This window comes from Mastigoproctus giganteus, chromosome 13 (assembly GCF_048544385.1).
Source record: "Mastigoproctus giganteus isolate SK-2022 chromosome 13, ASM4854438v1, whole genome shotgun sequence".
NCBI lineage: Eukaryota > Metazoa > Arthropoda > Arachnida > Uropygi > Thelyphonidae > Mastigoproctus > Mastigoproctus giganteus.
Window position 1 is genome coordinate 163,965,317 of NC_143587.1, and position 18,420 is coordinate 163,983,736.

An 18,420-nucleotide genomic window follows, 5' to 3' on the forward strand; every position below is an offset into this window, starting at 1 on the left:
TGTATGCTTGATAGCTGTTATGAGGCAGGAAATACTGGTGTTTGTAGGTTTACAATAGATGTTAAATTGGATTTTTTCGAGTCCCGAGTAAGCGCGAAATTCAGAAAATTTTAATGAATTAATAACCGTATTCTCCCTTTGCAATGTACAAAGGGTACTAGGAAAGTTTTGCAATACAGCTTTGTTTATTTAATTTTTTCAAAGTAATTTCCTCTACATTCAATACACCTCTCCATCCTCCGAAACCAATCTTTAAACCAGTTCTGCCAAGTTTCACTAGAGAGTAAAGCACACTCGTTGTCCCAAGCCCGTAGAAGGTCCTCATCACTGGAAAACCGCCTCCCTTTTAGCTTCATTTTCACATGCGGGAACAGTGCAAAGTCGCAGGGAGCAAGGTCTGGACTGTAGGGAGGGTGTTCGAGAAGTTTCAGTCCTGTCGTGGTCAAATATTCGGTGCAGGCTTTGGCGCGGTGAGCTGGAGCATTTTCGTGATAGAGGTACCAGGTGTCCATTCTTGACTTTGGCCGCAGGTTCTTCATAGATCCAATGACTTTAGCAGGCATTGTTCGGTATACCACTTAGCTGTGACTGTCTTCTGCGTGTCCAAAACGACACGTTCCACAATTCCACTCGATTTGAAAAATACAGCTATCATTTTCTTCTTTACAGATCGGGATTTTCTGACAATTACGGGTGTGTCGTCATCATCAAAGACCCAAACTTTGTTTTGAGCCTTGGTCGGCAGATCGTAATAGTACAGCCAAGTCTCGTCACCTGTCATGATGTTGTTCACATACCGAGATTGTCCCTTATCAAACTTTTTTAACATCTCCCGGCACCAAGGCACACATCGTGTCATCTGCTCTTCAGTCAGTTGATGCGGCAACCACGGAGAACAAAGTTTCTTCACGTGCAAATGATCTTGCAGAATCGAACGAATTGCTGGTGCATTTGGGCCCAAAGTATCCTCTATCTGTTGGTAGGTCACTCGCCTGTTTTCGTCAAGCATTTTCCTCACAGCAGTAACGTTTTCCTCCGTAACTGACATTTGTGGCCTTCCCGGCCTCTCAGAATCCTCCAGAGTGAAATTCCCCTTTGGAATTCTCTATATCACCTGAATATCGTTGTACGATGTGGACAATCATCATCTAGTGCAAGAGTCATTTCTTCTAAGCACTGGTCTATGGTTAAACCACGCACGAAATTATACCGCAAAACTGTCCTTATCTCATTTCGTCACCACGATGCCATCGCAAGCACTTTACACTCTCACTACTAATGAATAACTGAGCCCATCGACTTGGCGCGGCGGCTACTAGGCACGTATAAACATGTCTCAAAATGCAGCAAAAAGCAGCTTCCTGTGATTCATTGTTGCGTCATATTGCAAAACTTTCCTAGTACCCTTTGTAAATTTGAGTCTAGAATGAATAATATTAAATGAATGTAAAATGTCCTGGATAGTGCTACTATCAGTAATTAGCATTAGTAGAGGTATTTGATGCAAGAAAGCAAGCTTATGCAGCATCAGCCAAAAAAAAAATAAAGTAAAATAAATCAATAAAAAATTAACCACTACCACTTCACCCCACTGTTCGTTCGAAATACCTGTCCAGCTGAGCCTTAAACTTATTTAGGCTATCAACTTCCACGACAAGGTATGGAAGTCTGTTCCACCTACCAACCACCCGCTGGCTAAAGGCAAATTTCCGCACATCTATCCTACATCTGTCTTTCCTCAATTTGAATTTATGCCCTCTCAGGTGATTATTCTGAGCAAGAGGAAGAATCCCATCAGCATTGAGCATGCTCAAACCATTCAAGGCTTTGTACACCTCTGTCAGATCACCTCGCTGGTGCCTAGTCTCCAGACACTGTAATTTGCAAAACTTAAGCCTTTCTTCGTAAGAGCACCCCTTTGTTCCATTCACTAATCTTGTTGCCCTTCTCTGTACTCGTTCCAGAATCTCTACATCCTTCTTGAAATGAGGCCTCCAGGCCTGTATACAGTACTCTAGGTGTGGCCTGACCATTGCCTTGTACAAGGGAATAATCACCTCCTTATCCCTGCTAGAAAAATTCCTATATATCATTGACAATACACCATGAGCTACTCTTGCAGCCCGTCTGCACTGCTCAGAGAACTTCATATCTGCCTGCACAACCACCCCCAGGTCCCTTTCATTCTCTACCACTGTCAGTGTAGTACCACAGAGTTGATACGTTGCTCTGGGGTTGCTGTTTCCCATATGTAGTACTTTGACAAATGTAATGTTAAACTTCATTTGCCACCTCTCAGCCCATCTGCTCAACCTTTCCAGATCCTGTTGCGGCAGCATAGTGTCAGTAGTGTCCTTGACAACCCTGCCAACCTTCGTATCGTCAGCAAACTTGGACATTAAGCTTGATATACCATCATCAATGTCATTTATAAATACAGAGAACAATAAAGGACCCAATACTGAACCCTGAGGGACTCCACTAATAACATTAGTCCATGATGAGCAGTGTCCATTGATTACCACTCTCTGTCTTCTCCCCCTCAACCACCCCTTTATCCATAGCAGCAATTAGCATTAGTAGAGGCATTTGATGCAAGAAAGCAAGCTTATGCAGCATCAGCCAAAAAAAAAACCACTTCCACTTCACCCCTCTGTTCGTTCAAAATACCTGTCCAGCTGAGCCTTAAACTTATTTAGGCCATCAACCTCCACCACAAGGGATGGAAGTCTGTTCCACCAACCAACCACCCGCTGGCTAAAGGCATATTTCCGCACGTCTATCCTACATCTGTCTTTCCTTAATTTGAATTTATGCCCTCTCAGGTGATTTTTCTGAGCTAGAGGAAGAATCCCATCAGCATTGAGCATGCTTAAACCATTCAAGGCTTTATACACCTCTATCAGATCACCTCGCTGGTGCCTAGTCTCCAGACACTGTAATTTGCAAAACTTAAGCCTTTCTTCGTAAGAGCACCCCTTTGTTCCATTCACTAATCTTGTTGCCCTTCTCTGTACTCGTTCCAGCAATACAATGGAATAATCAGATCCTTATCCATGCTGGAAAAATTCCTGTATATCATTGACAATACTCCATGAGCTACTCTTGCAGCCTGTCTGCACTGCTCAGAGAACTTCATATCTGCCTGCACAACCACCCCCAAGTCCCTTTCATTCTCTACCACTGTCAGTGTAGTACCACAGAGTTGATACGTTGCTCTGGGGTTGCTGTTTCCCATGTGTAGTACTTTACATTTGTCAATGTTAAACTTCATTTGCCACCTCTCAGCCCATCTGCTCAACCTTTCCAGATCCTGTTGCAGCAGCATATTGTCAGTAGTGTCCTTGACAACCCTGCCAACCTTTGTATCATCTGCAAACTTGGACATTAAGCTTGATATACCATCATCAATATCATTTATAAATACAGAAAACAATAATGGACCCAACACTGAGCCCTTAGCGACTCCACTAATAACATTAGTCCATGATGAGCAGTGTCCATTGATTACCACTCTCTGTCTTCTCCCCGTCAACCACCCCTTTATCCATAGCAGCAATTTGCCTCCAATGTCACACTGCTCCAATTTGTGTAGCAGTCTTCCATGTGCAACAGTATCAAAAGCCTTTCTAAGATCCAAGTATATAATATCAAAGTTATTCCCTGCATCCAGTTCTTTTGTGACTGCATCATAGTATCCAATCAAGTTGGTCAGGCAAGACTTCCCCTTAACAAAACCATGCTGTGTCTGAGCTATAACTGAGTTCTTGTGTAAATGATCCTGCAGTGCTTCTTTAACCAGTGCCTCCATTAATTTTCCTGGAACAGAAGTTAAGCTCACAGGTTTATAATTACTTGTGTCAGCCTTTGATCCTCCTTTGTGAATTGGGGTCACATTTCCAGTCTATGGGTACCTCCCCTTAGTCCAAGGAAGCTCTCATAATTATGGCTAAGGGTTTGCTAACTTCCTTTGCTGCCTCCTTTAATATAACTGGATAGATCCCATCCACCCCGGGTGCCTTTCTTGTGTTTATCTTCAACAGTTTCTCCTCCACTTTACTCCCAGTTATTTCAAGATTCTGTAGCTTACTGGTAGAGTTGAATACACCTCTGGCATTCCCCTTGCTGAATAACTCCTCATGTGTGAATGTCGATGCAAAATATTCATTTAGTTTGTTAGCTACCTGAGCAGGATCATCAACAGTTGACCCATCAATATCAAGTGGACCAATCTGATTCATCCCCTTCCTTCTAGAGTTTACATAAGTAAAGAACTCTTTGCTGTTTTTCTTCGCATCCCTTGCCAAGGATTTCTCGTAATCAGCCTTCGCTGTAACTTGGTTGCATATCAACTTGTATCTATCATAGGCTTCTGTGTCATGTGTTAATTTGTAAGTATCCCATGCATTTTTCTTCTCTGCCATATGCCTCATTAGTTCATCTGACATCCATTTAAGCCTAAACCTTGAACAATATTTCTTAGTTGGTATGTAAAGCCGAGTAGCTTCCAAGATAAGTTCTTTGAATGCTTCCCATTTTGCATTTGCTGTTGGTAACATCATCAGTTGGTCCCACTGTATAGAATTTAAATACTGTCTCAGTCCATCGTAGTCGCCTTTACGGAAGCAATAACCCTTCCCTTTACCCCTAATTCTAGTTACCTCTTTGAGTAAATCCCACTTCAGCACACTGTGATCACTGCCACCTAGTGGTTCATTTATGTGCAGATTCTTAATGCATGAAGAATCACTGCTGATACTTAAATCAAGAGTATTACTCTCTCTAGTTGCCTCCTGAACATGCTGATGTAGAAAACAATCATCCAATAAATCCACAAAAGCCCTGCTAATGTGTGAGTAACCAGCCCCCAAATTCCAGTCAATATCTGGGAAATTTGCCTCCAATGCCACACTGCTCCAATTTGTGCAGCAGTCTTCCATGTGCAACAGTATCAAAAGCCTTTCTAAGATCCAAGTATATAATATCAAAGTTATTCCCTCCATCCAGTTCTTTTGTGACTGCATCCTAGTATCCAATCAAATTGGTCAGGCAAGACTTCCCCTTAACAAAACCATGCTGTGTCTGAGCTATAACTGAGTTCTTGTGTAAATGATCCTGCAGTGCTTCTTTAACCAGTGCCTCCATTAATTTTCCTGGAACAGAAGTTAAGCTCACAGGTCTATAATTACTTGTGTCAGCCTTTGATCCTCCTTTGTGAATTGGGGTCACATTTCCAGTCTATGGGTACCTCCCCTGAGTCCAAGGAAGCTCTCATAATTATGGCTAAGGGTTTGCTAACTTCCTTTGCTGCCTCCTTTAATATAACTGGATATATCCCATCCACCCCAGGTGCCTTTCTTGTGTTTATCTTCAACAGTTTCTCCTCCACTTTACTCTCAGTTATTACAAGATTATCTAGCTTACTGCTAGAGTTGAATACACCTTTGTCATTCCCCTCGCTGAATAGCTCCTCGTGTGAATGTCGATTCAAAATATTCATTTAGTTTGTTAGCTACCTGAGCAGGGTTATCAACAGTTGACCCATCGATATCAAGTGGATCAATCTGATTCATCCCCTTCCTTCTAGAGTTTACATAAGTAAAGAGCTCTTTGCTGTTTTTCTTCGCATCCCTTGCCAAGGATCTCTCGTAATCTGCCTTCGCCTGCCTAACCTCCTTTGTAACTTGGTTACAGATCAACTTGTATCTATCATAGGCTTCTGTGTCACGTGTTAATTTGTATGTATCCCATGCATTTTTCTTCTCTGCCATATGCCTCATTAGTTCATCTGACATTCATTTAGGCCTAAACCTTGAACAATATTTCTTAGTTGGTATGTAAAGCCTAGTAGCTTGCAAGCTAAGTTCTTTGAATGCTTCCCATTTTGAATTTGCTGTTGGTAACATCATCAGTTGATCCCACTGTATAGAATTTAAATACTGTCTCAGTCCATTGTAGTCACCTTTACAAAAGCAATACCCCTTCCCTTTACTCCTAATGGTAGTTACCTCTTTGAGTAACTCCCACTTCAGAACACTGTGATCACTGCCACCTAGTGGTTCATTTATCTGCAGATTCGTAATGCATGAAGAATCACTACTGATAATGAAATCAAGAGTATTACTCCCTCTAGTTGTCTCCCGAACATGCTTATGTAGAAAACAATCATCCAATAAATCCACAAAAGCCTTTCTTGTGTTGTGAGTGACCAGCCCCCAAATTTCAGTCAGTATCTGGGAAATTAAAATCCCCTATTATAAGGCTCTCTGATTTACTTGCCCACTCTATTTCCCTGTACAGTTTCTTATTATACTCATCAGAGTCATTACGCTTATAGCACACTCCTACTCAATTTTGATCTTCCAATGCTTATGTCACACCAAACTGACTGACACTGCACTGTCCAGCGATGTTGACTGGCTTCACTTCCTTGGATTTTGTTTTCTTAATTAATAGCATAACCCTTCCTCCCTTCCTATCCTGTCTATCCTTTCTGTAGACATTGTACTCGCCAAATGCTAGTTCTGCATTCCTTATATCTGTGTGACACCACTTCTCTGAAATCCCCACAATATCTGCCTTTGATGTTTTGAGCAATACCTAAAATTCATCAAATCTATTTACTAAACTCCTAGCATTGGTGTACATGCAAGTATACATGCACCTGTTCTTTTTCTTAGCTACCCTAACACAACCCATGTGTTTACTTGTAACCCCAATGATTCCCAGCAGTCTCTGAAATATCCTGCATCTTATTTTCCAGGCTGCGGCTCATTCCAATAGAAGCAGTGCAAGAATCACTTTCACCACTGTTAATGTATTAGTCCTTGTATCCCCCCAATCTAGCAGTTTTCCGACCCACCTAACACTGCCTCGATAGCATCAGCAAACATTCTTGCACCCTTTCTATTTAAGTGTATCCCATCCCTGTAGAAGCAGTCTCTCCTGTTAACAAGTACAGACCAGGCTGAAAAAAAATTCTACCCCTTGAGCCTTGCATAATCTTTCCAGGGCCGAATTGATCGCCAGGGCTCTCATCATATACTCCCTCCTATCGTGTCTGGGCAGAATTGCAGACACTTTCAAATTCAACCGTAATTCATGGCTTTTTGTTTTTTAGTGACCTGTACTTGTTAAGTAATTCCGCCGGTCTCCTACTCTTAATATCATTAGTGCCAACGTGTACAACTATATCACCTTTTGTGCCCTTAAAAGATGATATCCACTCTACAACGTCATCAACCTTTGCCCCTGGCAGACATACCCTGGTCCTGTTCCGCCTATCCTTTTTACAAAGCATGTTTCCCATTTCCCTGACAATAGAGTCACCAACAACTACTAGTTCCTTTGGGACCAGCGCATTCTGCCTTGGGGATTGCCGCTGTGTTGCGCGATGACCAAGTGCAAGCTCAGGCATTGGTGTGGGCAGCTGAGAGCTTGATGGGCCCCTCACATGTAATCCTTCGAGGGCATGCACCCTGTCCTTCAAGCTCTCATATAGGCCCATAACAACGCTGAGTTGTCGCATGATTTCCTTACACTCCTTGCATCGCACACATACAAAGACATCCCCCATGGCAGTATCATGTCCCATACCTGACTGCTCCGCAAACATCAAGCAAATAGTGCATCTTAAAAGGCTGTCATTCAGAGGGCATCTGCCCCCCCCCTCAGTTCTCCCCTGAGCCACAGCATTAGCTTGAGCTTGAGCCTTTTGCTTTGCTGCTCTGGTTTGAGTCATGATTTCGATTTACTTTCAATAAAATTTCAATTTCAGTATAAAATTAAATCCTAGACTTGTATCCCAACACAGTTATGACGCTATATTTATGTTTCAGTAACGAGTGTTATCTACGAAATCTACGAGTGTTATCTACGAAATATTTATGTTTCAGTAACGAGTGTTATCTACGAAATATTTGATTCAGTAACGAGTGTTATCTACGAAATATTTGTTTCAGTAACGAGTGTTATCTACGAAATCCCTTTATATAACTTCCGTATCAAGTTATGTATTAATTATTTATGTTACGTAACCTAAGTGGTTATATGTATAGTTAAAAGTACAATTTAATTGCCAGTGAAGTTCAACAAGATTAATAGATTTTACTGATTAATTTTCCTGTAACAATGGCGGCTATTTACGAACGGTAAACACGTGGATTTGATACCCTTTCTGATACTAAGTAATACCTACAAAATCTCTATCTAAGTTACTTTAAACTTAAGTACCGTATATAGGAATATAAAGCTACTCTAGAAAATAAGTTAATATGTCAATTTAAACTAATAAGCAGAAAATTAATCAGAAAAAACTTCTCTGTTCCAAGAGCGGCAGAAAGGCACTTCCGCACCGGCAACCCTCGTCCTCAAACTCGAATTGTTGAGAGATAGACTCCAATATTAAGTCGCTTAGACGCAATCCGATTGGCAAACCAAAAATTTGTTTTATACTTCGTCTGGAAAAGTGATATAGTTTTTAAACTAAGAGTGAAAAATTTCCTTAATAGGAAATTTTTTCGTATAACTAATCGGTACAGAGTTATTATTTAACATATCTCAAAACATTTCTGATTTTACATTCGTAACAAGGTAACAGCTAGTGAGAATAAATTATCATTATCGCCAAGTCTACAGTCCTTAAGGTTATTAAATAATGTATCGTAGTTTTTAATCCCGGATTGTATTGCCTGTCTTGTATTGATTGTATTGCCTGTATTGATTGTATTGTCTGTATTACCAAGGTTGAAAATGTCAAGTTTCTGTAGGAAATTTAGGAAGTCATGTTTCTTTTATGTTACGTTTAACCAACGGTTGGTTAACCTTTGAATAAATAAATCTTTTTGTGGAACTTTATGAAGTCCAAATCCAATATCACTTAAGCACTGTTTTTTAGGTAATTTCCGGGGTGGTAAATTATAATTTTATCACTTTGGATAAAAGTGAAATCTGGTCTTGTGATAGCGTATAGGAGTAAAGATTTGTAAATGTTGATATGTCGGTTTGTTGAGTGTTTGGTGAGGGGGGGGGGTTCTCAAACTAGCTGAAGTGTTCTGCTGCAGCACGTATGTATGTATGTATGCGGGGGTCACCCAACTCTTATGCACTTGGTTGCAAGCTTGCGAAATGTGTTTGAACTTGTATGAACGTGTCATGACCCTCCTGATAATGTATTCAATTTGTTAACGTATCTCTTTTTTATTTCTGAGGCTTGTGCTTCACATCGCAAATCTAGGAGGTCTTCAGCACAGACCATTCGTTAGGATGTAGATAATTTTTTAATTTGTCATGAGGTTTCCTAACCTGGGAAAGGTATTTTTGTTTATTAGATTACGAGATCTTAAGGCAAGTTTAACTGTATTACATGATGTGGCAAGTGCTAGTTGCTTATACCTGAAATTTTATGATTTAAATTTACCATGGCAAATTTCGGAATAATATTGTTTTGAAGGCAATATTTTAGAAAAGAAATATGGTAACTTCCATTAGTGAATGGAACAAATTGGTGCTCTTACGAAGAAAGGCTTAAGTTTTGCAAATTACTGTGTCTGGAGACTGAGCACCGGCGAGATGATATGATAAAGGTGTATAAAGCCTTGAATGGTTTGAGCATTCTCAATGCTGATGGGATTCTTCCTCTTGCTCAGAATAATCACCTGAGAGGGCATAAATTCAAATTGAGGAAAGACAGATGCAGGATAGATGTGCGGAAGTTTGCCTTTAGCCAGCAGGTTGTTGGTTGGTGGAACAGACTTCCATCCCTTGTTGTGGAAGTTGATAGCCTAAATAAATTTAAGGCTCAGCTGGACAGGTATTTTGAACGAACACAGGGGTAAAGTGGAAGTGGTTTTTTCTTTTGGCTGATGCTGCATAAGCTTGCTTTCTTGCATCAAATGCCTCTACTAATGCTAACTTTGGGCTGAATATCTTAGTGTTAATCTAATGTAATTTTGCACCAAACTGGTCAAAAAATCCCCCATAATTGTATCGATACGTTATACCTGGGATTAAGAATTACGATACATTATTTAATAACCTTAAGGACTGTAGACTTGGCGACAATGATAATTTATTCTCACTAGATTTTACCTCATTATATATACGGATGTAAACGGTGAATACATTAGATATTCTTTGGGATATGTTCAATAATACTCTATACCAATTAATTATACGAAGCTTCCTATTAAGGAAATTTTTCACTTAATTAAACTCTTGGTTGAAGCCAACTATATCACCTTTTGAGACAATGTATACAAACAAATTTTTGGGTTTGCCCATGGGATTGAGTCTAAGCAGCTTAATATCGGATGTCTATCTCTCAATGATTGAGCATATACATTTGATGCCTTTTCTACCCCATATTACATACTATGGAAGGTATTTAGATGATGTTCTAGTTTATTATTGATAGTAGCACTATTCAAGACATTTTACATTCGTTTAATAATATTCATTCTAGACTCAAATTTACATTGGAAATGAAGAATACAGATAAGTCATTAAATTTTTCTGAATTTCATGCTTATTCGGAACTCAAATAACATCCAATTTAACATCTATTGTAAACCTACAAACACCGGTATGCTCTTGCATTATAACAGCTATCACCGTACACTTACAAAAGATCTATTATCTTTAATCAATTTCTCAATGTGCCTATAAATATTCAACTACGGAATCTGCTCTGGGCTCAGAAATACAAGTATTAACCAACAGATTCTTAAACGGGAGTTAACCCCTTGCTACAATAAACCGAATTAGGGTACAAAACTACGATAGGATACAAAAAACTACACCAACCAACAATAGTAATATCAAAAAATACTTTATTTCTGTCCCATATATTAAACAGTGGCACGAACAGCTTAACAGATTCTTTAAAGATACTGAATTTAAAATCGATCTAGGCCAATACAGAAAATTACATACTATACTGAACAATCGCTCAGTCCTTTCCTCGTTTGCAACACAAATAAATGACCTGGTATACAACATTTCTTGTGGTGATTGCGACTTGTCTTATGAAAGTTCTATGTGATTTCCTCTGAATTTTCGTGTTAATCAACTTGCGGCCTCAGTTCGTGCTTCCTGTTCAGCAGCATCAGAATTAGCCTTTCATGCCGTTAATGAAAAACATACTTTTTTATTTAATGAGGCTAAAGTACTTAATGTCCAACATAATTATACGAGACTTAATTGCAGAAATTGTCGAAATTAAATTACATGAGAATTCTGTTAATGTTTGCCGGCCATATCTAATCTCCGATTCGTGGTCTTTTATGCTTATATGCGAAGACAAATAATCCCTATTTCAGTTTCATACTCACCTCTATTCGGTAATTTTCATTCCTGTGATCACGACATACAGTCGAAAAGGGTTTGTTAGCTTCAGGAAGGAAACTCATTTTGTCATTTTTTGTTAAATTCTTTTAATTAATTTTTTACTTAATTTTTAATTGCATTAAATTGATTTTTAATTATGTTCAATTGTTTTTAAATTATTTTTTACTATAGTGAAATTATAGTAATCTTATAATACCGTGATAAATCTGCAATAAATTTATTGGTAGATGGTGGCTAAATTTAGGTTGGAAGAAGCATTAAAAAGAACTAAGGCAGAGAATGGGGTGAAAATATTTTAAACAGATTTTAAAATGAGCGCAAGGAAGTAGAAGTGCAGATCTCCAATCCTTGGTTGTCATAAAGAGGTTAAAGGACGCAAATGAAAAAAAAGAGAAGACCGGTGGTGCCAATAGTCGTTACGAGGGACTTTCATTGGATAAACCGTCATCAGTAGGAAAATGGGAGAGAAGTGAGCGCGTGTTGTATTTAAAGTTTATCTATACTCTCATGATGCTCTTTTTGACACGTGGGAACTTTAGTCGCGAGAGGTTCTGAGCCGGTGAGAGGTTGAAGGGAAGTTTAGCATTAATAATATTGAGATCGGAATGGTGTCGGTACCATTCGATGGTGAGGGCTTCATATTGAAAAATTCTGTAGCTCGATCTAAGTTTAATAATGGTGATGGCAGAGTCAATAAGGGGGGGGGGTGTGGTTGTGGGTTTGAGCGTGGGTTGTTAACTCAGTGCAGGATTGACTTGTCCTGAAACTGTTGAAGTGGTAGTATGCATGGGTATTGGAAGTTGTGGAGAAACCGAATTTGGTGGTAGTGCTGCCGATGTAACAGGTGTCGCAGTTTGGTTGGCATTTTATGAGACATATTATATTATTGAGATCATTGATTTCAACCAAAAATTTGGTTGTGTAGGACGGCTTTTTTGGTACTAAGGGGATGATGTGAAGTGAAATATGCGTGTTTTTTCTGAAAATCTAGGTATTTAAATTTGTGTCTGTTTTATATGTTTCATAGCTAGTGAGATTAAGAAAATTAATCTGGTTGTCCGTTGCGATTTCGAGTGTAAAGTTTAGCCTGTCATGTATTGTATTGAATTTTAAAAAAAGATTGTCTACAGTTGTTCTTTCAGTTGACCTCTCTGTCAGTTGACCACATCCTTGAACTTACCACTCTTTTACTAGACACTAGATATTTTAGATTTAATAATAAAATTTATTGACAAACATTCGGTCTACCAATGGGTTTAGGCATTTCTGCCCCCCCCCCCCTTTCTGAAATTTATCTCGCCACTAATGAAAACCAAATTTTACATCCTTTCCCTTGTGAAATTAAATTATACATACACTACGCCGATGATACCCTAATAATAGGCAACAGAACAACCATAGACAATCTTTTTTTAAAATTCAATACAATACATGACAGGCTAAACCTTACCCTCGAAATCGCAACGGACAACCAGATTAATTTTCTTAATCTCACTAGCTACGAAACATATACAACAGACACAAATTTAAACACCTAGATTTTCAGAAAAAACACGCATACCGGTAAATATCGACATTTCACTTCACATCATCCCCTTAGTACCAAAAAAGCCGTCCTACACAACCAAATCTACAATGCTATCAAATTCAGTCTTTCACAAAATGGTCTACACAATGAACTTCAATACCTTACTGATAAATTCATAGCCAGGAGCTACCCCCCCCCCCCCCCCGCCCTCAACTCATCCAACACGCAATATCCACTGTTAAAAACAGTATTAATAACCCCACCAGACACAGTAACAAGACAAATATTCGCATAGTTCTCACAGCACAATTCCGACATACATTCAAAGATACCGACATCTCCCTCACCTTCTCTACTTACAATAAACTAGGTTTCCTATTTAATTCTTATAAAGATACGCACAAATATCCCATCAATGATCTCAATAATATAATATGTCTCATAAAATGCCAACCAAACTGCGACACCTGTTACATCGGCAGCACTACCACCAAATTCGGTTCCTCCACAACTTCCAATACCCGCGCATACTACCACTTCAGTAGTTTCAGGACAAGTCAATCCTGCACTGAGTTAACAACCCACGCTCAAACCCACAACCAAACCCCCTTATTGACTCTGCCATCACCATTATTAAACTTAGATTGAGCTACAGAATTCTTCAATATGAAGCCCTCACCATCGAATGGTACCGACACCATTCCGATCTCAATATTATTAATGCTAAACTTCCCTTCAACCTCTCACCACCGGCTCAGAACCTCTCGTGGCTAAAGTTCCCATGTGTCAAAAAGAGCATCACGAGAGTATAGATAAACTTTAAATACAACACGTGCTCACTTCTCTCCCATTTGCCAACTGGTGATGGTTTATTCAACGAAAGTCCCTCTTAACGACTGTTGGCACTACCGGTCTTTTCTTTTTCTCATTCGTGTCCTTTAACCTCTTTATGACAACCAAGGATTGGAGATCTGCACTTCTACTTCCTTGCGCTCATTTTAAAATCTGTTTAAAATATTTTCACCCCATTCTCCGCATTAGTTCTTTTTAATGCTTCTTCCAACCTAAATTTAGCCACCATCTACCAATAAATTTATTGAAGATTTTATACAAGGTGAGTACTGTTTTTTAAGCATTTGCTATTCATTTTTTAATTAATTTTTACTGTAATATAAGATTTTTGATTTTTTAATTGGTTTCGTTTTAATTTCTGGAGAGTATCATAATGAAGTGTTCTATGTATCATATTGAGGTAAACTTCTCTTATTCTTTTACAAATATTGAGATCAACGTAGAACATATTGAGCATCACAGCTCTGGTTCATACTATTGAGTTTAAATTAAAATAAAAGTAAATGAAACAGGTGCCAGTGGCATGGAAACCAGTAGAGCAAAAAAACAAACCAATACATAATAAAGTAAGGGGGATGAAATCAAGATAAAGGATAAGGACCACCATTATTTAGATCCATTGCATTTGTAAATCGATGAGTGTATCAGTTCGGCGATGCATGGATTTGTCTCTTTTTCAAAATGCAGTGATTCCTTGATCATTATTGGCATAATGGTCAGTCTGTTTTATTTATTTATTTTAATTTTTTGGTCACTTTGTTTGGTTTTCCATTTTTAGTGATATTTTGCATAATTTCGACATGGTACTATCTTCCGGGAACTGCTAAATTTGAATTAATTGGAATTTCATAAATTTATGTTATTTGGTATTTTATTAATTGGTTTTTCTAAATTATTTTATGAGCATTCCTTCTGCAATACCCTTTATTATGTATTTGTTTGTTTTTTGCTTTGCTGGTTTGCCATGCTACTGTTACCTGTTTCATTTACTTTTATTTTTATTTAAATTAGTATAAGCAACAGGTAGTGGATAATGCATTGCAGCCACTAATGTTTGCTGTACTAATTTTCTTTCTTTTCTTTTTCTGTTTTTTTTTTTTTTTTTTTATTCTTTTTTTTTTTGTACTTGATTTATTCTATGTATATATTTATGTGTGTGTCTGTATTCAGTCCGTAGGTATGGCAGCTAAACATGGTATGAGCAGTAATGCAGCAAATACTATTACCTGTCTCAAGCATTTAATTGGTATAAATGTTGAAGTAGAAGGGGAAATTCAGAAAAGTTCTTGCAAGGTTTGTATCTATCTTTTCTCAAGCTTGAAAGTTTGAGAAAAGATAGAATTTCATTTTGATGCTTACTCCATATTTAATTTAGTTTTGAAATTGTGATCAGTAGTTATTATTCTTAACTATTTGTCAGTTGTTAGTATTTTCATGTTCGGAATTTGCTAGAGGTGTACACACACACACACACACACACACACACACACACACACACACACACACACACACACACACACACACACACACACACACACACACACTAGTATAGATGTAAATTATTAATATTCATAATGTAGTGCAATAAAATCTGTTACAATGAATACCACCTTCACAAAAAATTTCACTATTTTGTCTTGTTTGAATGTAAAAATTATGACATAATGTATCCATATATTGTAAATGTGACTTGAAGAAAGAAAACAGAAATGGTAGTTTTAAAACGTGCAGAAAAGAGAATGTAGGATTTATGAATAATGATTGTGCTTACCCACCCCCCATAGTACGATCACAAAAAAAAAAATTAATCTAATTCAACTTAGTTTACCCATACAACTGAACACAGATTTTCAATTGCAGTAATGCCAAATTTTTATATAATGTGTTAAAAAAAAGTAAAATTTTAAAATTTTTCATGTTAGTGAATATGAAAGGTACAGTAAATTCTTGTTAATACAAACTCGGTTTATACAAAGTACTCATTTATATGAAGCACATACCATTCCCCTGCGAAAGGATAGCCTTTTCTTTGTAAATATATTCATTTATTACAAAATTTGGTTAATATGTACTACAAAGTTCTTTTTCACCCTGTGAGAAATAAATATTGTCATTTTGTGTGTTTAATACAAATCTTGGCAGAGTGATCCGATTATTGTCCCTGGCCACCTGGCTCCCTACTTTCTGAAGGATGGCACTCACTTGTTAGAAATTAGTTTTATTTAAACAAAAGCAGTTTATGGTAGCTACAACGTCAAGTGCACTCGGAAAAACATCTTTCTGAAGGATGAGTTGTTAAATTAACAAAAGAATAAAAAGTTTTTCTAAGTTGTTTACATGCACTCCCTCACTCTCCACCGGAATAAGGTCAGTTGTAAATTGTTATCCCAGTTCAATCTTTTGCTATCGTATACAGCAATCTAGCCATTTTGTGCCATTTTTATCTGAGCTGATGTCTTTTTCAGAACTTGTGTCTTTAAATTAATTTAAAATTTGTTTATATTAAATCTTATCCAGCAGTGTTACGGCAACAAAACGTAGATGGACAGATTGATGCCTGGAAATTAAACTAAAAATTATACAAGAGGCTGATAGGATGGAAAGAATCAAAATGGACATTGCAAAGGAATACAACATCCCTTTACCTACTTTATCTACAATACTGAAAAACCGAAAAAGACTTGAAGAAGTGCATGATATTAGAGCAGCGATGAAAAACAGGAAAAGAATTCATGGTGCAAAACACGAGAAGCTTGAATAAAAACTTTTTGAGTGGTACCAACAAATGCGTGCATCTAATTTGCCAATATCAGGTCCGATTTTGCAAGAAAAAGCGAATTATCTAGTTCAGCAACGTGGGATTAGTGACTTCAAATGCAGCAGTGGCTGGCTACAAAGATTTAAAGACAGGAATAACTTGGTTTTGCGAAATGTTTGCGGTGAGTCTGGATTAGTCGACAAAGAAAAGGCTACAGACTGGTTGTGTTCTATGTGGTCCATCCTTGGAAAAATATGAGGCAAAGGATATTTTTAATCTTGACGAGACAGGTTTATTTTATAATTTGCTGTCAAACAAAACATTTGCTGTTTGAGGAGAGTCTTGTCATGGTGGAAAATTAAGTAAACAAAGACTCGCTGTTCTGTTCTGCTGCAATTCAGATGGCAGTACAAAACTATGCCACTTGTGATTGTTAAGTTTTCCAAGCCAAGATGTTTTAAAGCAGTTAACCAACTTCCCTGTGATTATGAGGCCAATAGAAGTGCTTGGCTTACGGTCAAAATTTTTCAGTCTTTTTTATCAAAATTGGACAGAAGAATGGCTTCGGAAAAAAGGAACATTTTGATTTTAGACCGTTGTACAGCACATTCTGCTGAGACACTTAAGTTGGCAAATATACGTCTGTTGTTTTTACCCCCCATACCACCAGTTTAATGCAACCGCTGGATCAAGGCATTTATAACCTCATGAGAGCAAATAGAGCCTGCCTGATAAGGTACTTGATCCGCAACATAGAAGGAGAGAACAATTTGCAGCCACATTGGAATGTCTTGGATGCTATCCGTAATCTTGTTATTGCTTGGGAAAGTATTACATCAAGTGTAATAATCAACTGCTTCAGAAAAGAGCGGCTTTGGAGAGAACGTCATTGAAAAACATGGTCCAGCACGAATGTGATAGCAACAGTGAGGAATGGAGGAATTTGAAGGAGCATATGGATTTTTTGGCGAATTTGAAGAGTTTGTGAAGGCGGATGATGAAGTTGCTACCACTCCAATGCCAACCCAAGAATTGCTGCTGGGTACCAAACAAAACAATGTTTTTGTTACCAGTGAAGAAGCATGCACACTGCCATCTAAAAAAAATGCCCAAAATGCATTTGAACATAATAGAGAATGTGTTGGCCTGCTGTAACATTGATAAAGAAACAACTGTTTACAAGTTAGTACGAATGCATGATATTAGTACTCAGTGAAAACTCCAAATTTGCAAGAACAGCATTGTTTAAGTTAAATCTCATATTATGAATACCTTCACAATGAGTTGCCATGATATTGCACTACTTTGAATAAGTAACGCTTCACCTAAGGAGAAGACATCATTACTTATTCTCAGTGGATATTACCACCCAGACAGCACCATTTCAGGGCTATTTGGCCCTTTTTCAGTGGGTAGGTAGGTACCCTGGTGATGCAATGATGACAAACAGTTATGTCGTATAATTCCACAATATGAGAGATGCCTGATGGTATGTAAGATAAATTTAGACTGAAATGCTTTAAGGGCTTTAAGCCTCATGCTGTGAGAGAATTTGACAATGTACAAGTTAGTGTGAATGCATCATATTAGTACACACAAAAACTCCAAATTTGCAAGAATGGCATTGTTTAAGTTAAATCTCTTATTGTTAATACTTTCACAATGAGTTGCTGTAATATGCACTACTTTGAATAAGTAACGCTTCACCTAAGGAGAAGACATTGTTATTTATTCTCAGCGGATATGCTGAGAATAACCCACCCACCAAAGAAGGGCCAAATAATCCCGAAATGGTGCCATTTGGGTTGTGGTATCTGCTGAGCAGCTTTGTTTATGTGTATCAAGCGTGCCTCCTCGTTTTGTAATTGTGCTTTATTCCCTAAAAATAAGTAAAATACTTAAAAGGTGTGAAAAGGAAGCATCCTGGAAAAAAAAG

General features: G+C 38.0%; 1 protein-coding gene across 1 annotated transcript in view; it reads left to right on the top strand.

Moving 5' to 3' along the window:
• The window catches only part of LOC150076571 (heat shock 70 kDa protein 14-like), a 231,739-nt gene that overhangs the window by 35,604 nt on the left and 177,715 nt on the right, over positions 1 to 18,420 (top strand). Inside the window, exon 3 of the mRNA XM_090387461.1 lies at positions 14,897 to 15,019. Within this exon, the coding sequence (XP_090243587.1) occupies positions 14,897 to 15,019 (123 nt within the window). The remainder of the gene's footprint in view (positions 1 to 14,896; positions 15,020 to 18,420) is intronic.